The sequence below is a fragment of the Sander lucioperca genome, chromosome 11, assembly GCF_008315115.2.
Source record: "Sander lucioperca isolate FBNREF2018 chromosome 11, SLUC_FBN_1.2, whole genome shotgun sequence".
In the NCBI taxonomy this organism is placed as follows: Eukaryota; Metazoa; Chordata; class Actinopteri; order Perciformes; family Percidae; genus Sander; species Sander lucioperca.
This window is the reverse complement of record NC_050183.1, coordinates 38,707,291-38,714,967: the sequence shown is the minus strand read 5'-3', so window position 1 is coordinate 38,714,967 and position 7,677 is coordinate 38,707,291. Positions and strand designations below refer to the sequence as shown.

Genomic DNA, 7,677 nt, shown 5'->3' with positions numbered 1-7,677 from the left:
AAAGAAGGTATTTGGAGTCCAAGAGATGCTAAGATGAATGATGGCTGGTATTACATGGAGCTCAGCTGTGGAGTAGAGAGTCAAATCAAGGAGAGTACCCACTGGCACTGCTTCAGCCTCTTCATTAATCAGATTCATCATAATGAACGTGTATGTGGGAGAGAAGGACAGGGAGGAAGGAAGAGAAGATAGATAGATAGATAGATAGATAGATAGATTGATCGATCCTGCATGGTGTCACGTACACTCCCTCATACTTCTTCACAGATCTGATGGGAAATGGGCTGGGTGTAAACAAGCTGTAAATTATCCCAAAGCTGGCACATTCAGTCACCTTAAATCTGCAGAGGAGAGTGAACAAAGATGCCACAAATGCTCCAGTGGAATTGCGCACAGGGTGGGACGCAGTCACCGTCCACCTCCTCCTACATCATTCCCATCACTCGAGTACTGCAGCACTGGAGGGCTTCAGTCCCATAAAACATCAGCGAATGAGAGCCCCTGACAGGTCCTCACAGTCCTCCACCACTCAACAGATGTGAAATGGCCTGATAGGCTCCCCAGAGAGATGACGAGCTGGATGGGGACGGGGAAGAGGTAGAGGGGGGTCAAGGTAAAGGCTGATGTAAAGGTCTGTCTACACTGTGCAATATGAACAGATTTACACATTTTTATGATTGTTTTATATGACTGTTTTACGCAAAAGTCTTGCTCCTGGCTTTTGGCATTTATTGCAAGTCATAATGTGTCTTATAGTGCTATAGCTCCCTCTAATGAAGAGTGATGCTACTACACCGCAATACAATGTGCAGCTTTGGGTTACAATGTTACAATCACTGTATAATATGGTAGATAAAAAACCATGCATCTGGATTTCTCTGTCAACTTTTCATGGAATAGGAAAATCAGCTTTGTTTTAGCTTCATGACAATTATTTTTTCATTAATCAAATTGTTTTTTGGCCTAAGAGAAAGGAAAACCAACCATGAATGAGTATTTTTACTGTAAACTTCAGCTTATTTATATATTTACATAACTATAAAAAGCACTAATTGTACATGGCAATCACTGTGCTGTAGTTTTTTTAATGTTATTATGAGATCATAAATAAATTATATAAATCAATTGAGGAAGTCAAACACACCTTGGAGATCAACGTCTGAGTGGTTTATTAGAATAAGAAAGTTGACATAGAGCAAAGTCTCCATGCGGAGTGACAGGCAGAGCTCAGGACAATGTGGACAATGGTGAACAACTGCTGGAGTGTGTTTGCGTGTGTGTAGTGTGTGCAGTGTATGTGTGTACTGGGCAGTTGTTGGAGGGTGCATGCACGTGTTGCTTTTTTTGCGTGACGACAGACAGATTTCTTCGCGGACACAAGCACACACACACTTGCATGTACTGTACAAATTCACACGTCGCTACTTCTGTACACACACAGAGGCTGTGTCGTCATGCAGCTACTGCACTTAAATTACATGTAAGCATCAAGGTTATGTACACGTAGCAGGGACATGATTGTGTTTTCATCTGATGACCGCCTGCCCCGAAGGGCCTTTGGGCGACGGGGATGGGGGGGCAGCCTCTGGTGAGAGCCACAGGACGGCGGGGTCCTTCACAGTAGCAGGAGAAAAGCAGAATCTCTTTTTGAACCTCAGTCTGTATGAGTTCAGTCACTCCTAGTCCTTCTCTTCCTGTCCATTTCCTTTCAGACTCAGCATCCAAATAAAACACACAACACCTCAGTGCTGCTCACAGTACTGCTTCATTGTCACTGTCAATAAAATAATTATCATGATAGTCATCAGGTTCGTCTTCATTGTCATCATCAAATCCGGCACACCAGAGAAATTAAAAATCATATACAATAATATTCCGTATAATCTCAAACAAATATCTACCACAGAAACAAACTATAGAAAAAAACAAACATGACAGAGATGATCAGTGCTGACTAAATACATCTACAACCTTTTTTTTTTTTTTCCTTGTTTTTGTGCTTTTTTTCCTCTTGTAAGTTGGCTCAGAAGTGAGCAGTTTCATGTCACTACTCCGAAGTGCGATGGTGGATTTAATACAAGTTAGCCTCCGTTTCTGGACTCTTTCTGGGGTATACAGCAAAGTGGATCACTGTATGGCAAGATTATTGGCAGTTACTGGCTGGGGGGCATCGCATCACTGGGCACAAACAACCCCAACACACAAAGGCATGGTCTCTTTAACAGGCACACAGACACAACCTGATAAATAAGAACACAGACAGACTGGGTCACAGAGGCTGGGTGAGAATGTCATGTGTGTGTGTGTGTGTGGGTGTGTTGATATGTGCAGGATAGAGATAAAAGAGGGAGAATGTGTGCGTGTGTGTGTGTGTGTGTTTCTGTGTGTGTGTGTGTGTGTGTGTGTGTTTCTGTGTGTGTGTGTGTGCGTGTCTGTGTGTGTGTGTGTGTGTGTGTGTGTGTATGCATGCATGTGCGTGCGTGCGTGCGTGCGTGCGTGCGTGCACGCATATGTTAGTGTGTCTGTGTGTGTGTGTGTGTGTGTGTGTGTGTGTGTGTGTGTGTGTGAGGGACTGGAGGCAATATGTGCGACATTTAACAAAGAAAAAACTCCAAACTAAATAATTTCTAAGCAAAGGAAAGCAATTTACCGCATGAGAGGCTTTGGAGATGTCTAAAAAAAATATAACACATTCAGGATTTCATGTGAAATAAAGCAGGATTTTGTCAATTAGTTTGATTTCTGTTTCTGTCACTGACTCATTAAATTAACAAGCTAACCTTTAATAGCGACAAACAGGATGAAAGAACGGCCCAGGCTTACATTAGGTAGAGATATTACGTATGTGTGCAGAGAGAGAGATAGTGTGTGTCTGTTAACAATAAAAACGGGCTTGAAAGAAAAAGACAAAGTGCAGCTGTTGAAAGAGGAGGAATGGGAATGACATGAAGTATGTAAAGAAATAGGGAGGATGATGGCTTTAATAAACAGACTGACTTCCATGAGGCTACACCTAAATTCTTTAGTTGCCCTGTAATGTCGAACTAATGTAAATCAAATTATGCAGTCAGTAAGATAACATCAAGCACAGTACCTTTCCTAGAACCAGTCAGGGTCGGCCGTCTATTTCAAGCCTGAGCTATGTTTCTGATCTTAATTCAATTGCATCCCCAATTTGGTTAAAGGGTCAACAGTATTTGTGTGGACGCATGTGAATGTGTGTGTGTGTGTGTGTGTGTGTGTGTGGCTGGTGGTCAGGGGGACGGGGGGTAAAGAGCTGGTTGAACGTGCACCTCCCTTTTAGGGTTGATGTGTCTGTAGTAATCTTCTCAAGGGCTCATCAGGCCATTAGAGGGCTGGGAATGTACTTTGCCTAATCAAGCATGTTTAGTGAAACACCGGAGGAGATGCAGAGCGAGGACACGGCTGGCTGGACAAGAGAGGCCTTACACACACACACACACACACACACACACACACACAGAGGTCACAGCAGAGATGGAGACGGAGAAAGATAGCGAGGCCGGGCTGGTGGAAGGCTCCGTATCCTCAATACTAATGACCAGTTTCAGGGTGGAATGTGTAAAGAATACACTGTATTAATGTGCTGAGGCAGTAATGCAGTAACATCATGTTCGCCCGCCTGACCTCCTCCTCTGTCCTTGCTTTCATAAATCTCTTTCATTGGCTTGTGTCATGCAGTACCTTTTTAGAGCTCGGTACTAAACCTCAATGCTGTTTTGATACTAATAGAAACGTGCCCGTGGCACGAAAGCTGTCAGCTGGTATCGAGTATTTGATCAGATATACAATTTTGTTTACTTTGTTATGCTATAAGTACTTGATTTAAATTGAAATTAAAAAAAAAAATTACACAATTTCTTTTTTTAGGGAAAGTTCTCGTGCAGCTGCTTGTGTTTAGACAATGTATTTACCTTGGCTTCTGTTGTTACAGTAAATGTAAAATAGATTTTACAACATTTATTGGCCTTAGTGTTGAAATATTTCAAACAATACCCAGCGTTAGTAAAAACCTTCATTGCCTGATTTTTTGGCCACTTGGTGGCAGCAGAAACAAACTGTAACGTAACACTGACATATTATCACCTTTTGAAGAGAAGTCCAATATTGACTTTTGGTCTCCACCAACTCATGGGGTAAATATCTGCTCTTTAGCTGCAAAATGTTTCACTATGTTCACCAGCGGATCGCTAACTTTGTCTGTCTGCCATTTGGTGCTGGGCAGGTAGTGAGCAGCAGATTTCTTTTAGCATTATTGCTAAAAACAGCTGCTAGCTGAGGCCGAAATCGACATTGATTAAGGTGGTGAGAGTGAAACACTCCAACAACAATGAGCTAAAAGACACTATAAAGCTCCACACTGCCACTTTAAAAGGAAAATAAGGTTTTGTGGAAAGACATGTTTATTTTAATTATATACTTGTATATTCAATTACAGTCACAAAAACTGAAAGCTGTCATATCGGCACTAGTAAATAAAAATTCAAACAATGCCCAGCCCTGGTTTTTGTACATTGTGATATTTTCTTGCGCGTGTACAGTGTATCTATCCAAGCACAGCCCAGCTTCTCCATTTAAGCCGTACCTCTTTTGTAAAGTAAAATTGTTTAAATATATCGTATGGCATACACTGCTCCCACGCAGGGCTCTGACACCGTTAGCACGGATTCGTGAATGTCAAGCAAAGGGTTGCTGCACAAAATGAATGGCTCAATAAAGAAACAGCGGTGGAAAAAAAGAAGAAGGGTGAGAATGAGAGTAAAACTGATCCAAGCTGGGTTTTTTGCACTCAATATGAGTAACGCATTCATGGACACAAACCCAAAGAGACTCACACAAACAAGCCGACACAAAAAACACCACCTCTAACAGGCCATGACCCAGAGGAACTAAAGCTATCTCTGGATCTACATTTGAATCAAGAACGGGTGAGAACGGACAAAAAAAACAACAGAAAATATCAAAAGATCAGACAACAAAGTGAAAGAGTAACTCCACACCCAAGTATACCCATGCCCATCTGTTTTCTTTATCCCGCTTTTGTTGTGAAACACACTGAAAGAGATAAAACCACAAGGGATGACCATTGTGACAGCAGTGCCCCAACTGTGGCCTGTGGGCCAGCTTCAGCCCTCAGCTCCTCCCTTGTCCTGGCAAACCAGTGAATCACCAGAGTGGGTGAAGCACACGAGATGCCCGTTCCTGGTTTGGTACATCTCACCTGATGGATGGAGCTGCTGTCCTCCTCATTGATATTCTGCTAGGCTGCGGTGCTGGGCTACGTCTCTGACTCTTAACGGCTATTTGTTGCAGCAGTCTCCTCCTGCTTCTGGGGCACAAAGAGGCTCAGTGTCGGGCAGAAGAGGCTGAATGGAGCTCCCAAGCGGCCGGGCCTCACAGCCCCAGTCAGACAGCCAGACAGCCACAGCTCACATTCCCTCCCTCAAATGGACTGCGGAGCCCATGGGGGCCTCAGGTCAGGTCAGACAGACCCAGGCATACTGAGAGGCAGCTAGGGAGGGAAGAATGGAGGGGAGATATTGTTCCTGTTCCCAGCTCCTCCTGACATATCTAAACTTCAGTTTGCTTTGCTGAGAAAACACTTATATTATAAAATATCAAATTAAATTGGCTTCATCTTTGTCCTTATATGTTTCTTGCTTATTATTGCTTTCTTTCACTTCATGATGGCTCTGTCCAGCGGTGCCTCTGAGGTACTGGGAATCACAAAAATTACAACGGGAGTAATCTCAACCCTTCACTAGCCACTGGTCAACCACTCAAACCTCCGATTGGTATGAGACACATAATAAAACCCATTTGTCTCTCTGTGATTATTTATAAAAAAGAAAAAAATAATGTCAACTTCAACCTCCTCCGTACAGAAACTTCATTATATAGTTATACTTCACAGTTAAGACAGGACACTGGTTGGGGTTGTCGTGGCCCGTGACTCACATTCACACATACACACAATCACATACACACACTGCATGATTCATGTGCCCTCTGGCACAGCTACAACAGTTTTAGTCTTATCTGAAATCCAAAGTAAAGCACATTGTTGTCTGCTGGCTGCCACTGGCACAAAAATAACCAAAGCAGAAACAAAATTTCACACTCAAAGAAGATCCATGGTGTCAAAACGGTGAACAAAATGGTGGAGGGAGACCTTTCACATTTGGCGCTGCAAGGGAATTTCCCTTCATCATCATCGTCTTTTTTTTTTTTTTTTTTTTTTAAATCTCCACACTTTGAGAAGATTCCCTTTCCTTTGCACCCCTCTCTTTACCTTACTGATTGTCCTATGGTGTCAAGCTCTGCGGGTCGCACCACTTACAGAGCAGAGGGGTGCACCTCAGATTAAGAGCAGAGGAGCGGAAACGTGAGGAGAGTTTGCTCCTCTTTTTCAACTCTCTCTTTGTCTCTCTCTTCAGTCAGCTGAATTACGTCAGAACATTGAATGACAGTGAGAGAGGACAGACAGGGTAAGGTTGGACTGGGACAGTGAGTCTGAGGGGTTGATTTTTTCCAGTCTGCTGTTGGAGGGAATGGGTGTTCAGAGAGAGCTTGGTGCCAGGGCTCACGTACATCGCCTCACTGGCCACTGGGGGTGCGCTCTCCCATGTTCTTCCCTAGAAGATGGCTGAAGTCAGCCAGTTCTCCCAGCCCTCGAGGCCCATGCATATCTGGCCTGATGAGGCCCGGGCGCTGGGAGTGATAGGGCACTCCATTGTTGCTGTTGTAGTTGAGCGCCTCGTGACTCCAGCGAGGTTCCCCATAGTCCATGTGGGGAGTGGGAGCTGACACCACCCTCCGTCGGTCGGGGGAGTCCTGCGGCGTGGCGGGGTAGATGTATTCTCCCGCTGAGTTCCTCAGGGTGCCGCTGGGACGACTGCCACCATGCTCCCCTCTCTGGGTGGCTAAGATCAGGTAGCGCTGGCGCTCTGTGTGCGGGGGCAGCATGACCTCCCCTGGGTCCTCTATCCGGACCATCCCTCCACCCCCTCCACCTCCATGCAGGAACTTGGAGCTCAGGTAGATGACAGAATTGTTGGGGCAGGGAGTCCCCACAGCGGTGAGGAAGGTCTGGCTCTGGTCCCAGTCAGTGTCTGGGAGACGCATGGCCCGTTTCTGCTGCAGCGGGGTCTGCTCCGGTGTAGGCAGCAAGCCTGGGTCCATCTCTCCTTTAGGCCAGCCGTTGGGCGTGACGAAGGGGTTGTCCGCCTGTGAACGCCGCCTTTCACCGCCGCTGGTTCTTGTTACGCTCATTACTGACCCGCTGCGACCCTGCCCCAGCATGCTCTGCTCTTTGTCATTTTTGCGGCGGGCGCCGTTGGCTCCAGAGCCGCGAGAGTGGCGGTGGCGGTGACTCATGATCCAGCACACGGTGAGGCCAGAGAGGATGGCTCCTGTTGCGAAGGCTGAAACAGCAGACACCACCAGCAGGTTTACAGACACCAGGCCATCAGGCTCCTCGATAAAACTCTCTTGGAGCAGCATTCCTACAAAGAGAGAGAGATACAATCACAAAAACAAAAGCCATCAGTCAACTGGTGGAAATAGCATCAGTGTTTCCTGTATTAAACGTGGGAGTTAACAAACGGGAAGACAAAATGGCCTATTTTCTCTCTCCCCTCTGTGGGTGGGAATGCT

General features: G+C 45.4%; 1 protein-coding gene and 1 long non-coding RNA gene across 2 annotated transcripts in view; both read right to left on the bottom strand.

The window, feature by feature from the left end:
* Positions 1-1,140: 1,140 nt before the first annotated feature.
* Positions 1,141-2,395, bottom strand: LOC116063504. Its single transcript, XR_004108290.2, has 2 exons — positions 1,600-2,395; positions 1,141-1,541 (listed from the first exon to the last, which is right to left on the bottom strand). It is a non-coding gene; the product is annotated as an uncharacterized LOC116063504 (long non-coding RNA).
* A 1,470-nt stretch (positions 2,396-3,865) lies between these two features.
* Positions 3,866-7,677, bottom strand: part of sema6bb (sema domain, transmembrane domain (TM), and cytoplasmic domain, (semaphorin) 6Bb) — a 135,868-nt gene continuing 132,056 nt past the window's right edge. Inside the window, exon 17 of the mRNA XM_031318271.2 lies at positions 3,866-7,526. Coding sequence (XP_031174131.1) covers positions 6,619-7,526 — 908 coding nt within the window. The 3' untranslated portion in view covers positions 3,866-6,618. The remainder of the gene's footprint in view (positions 7,527-7,677) is intronic.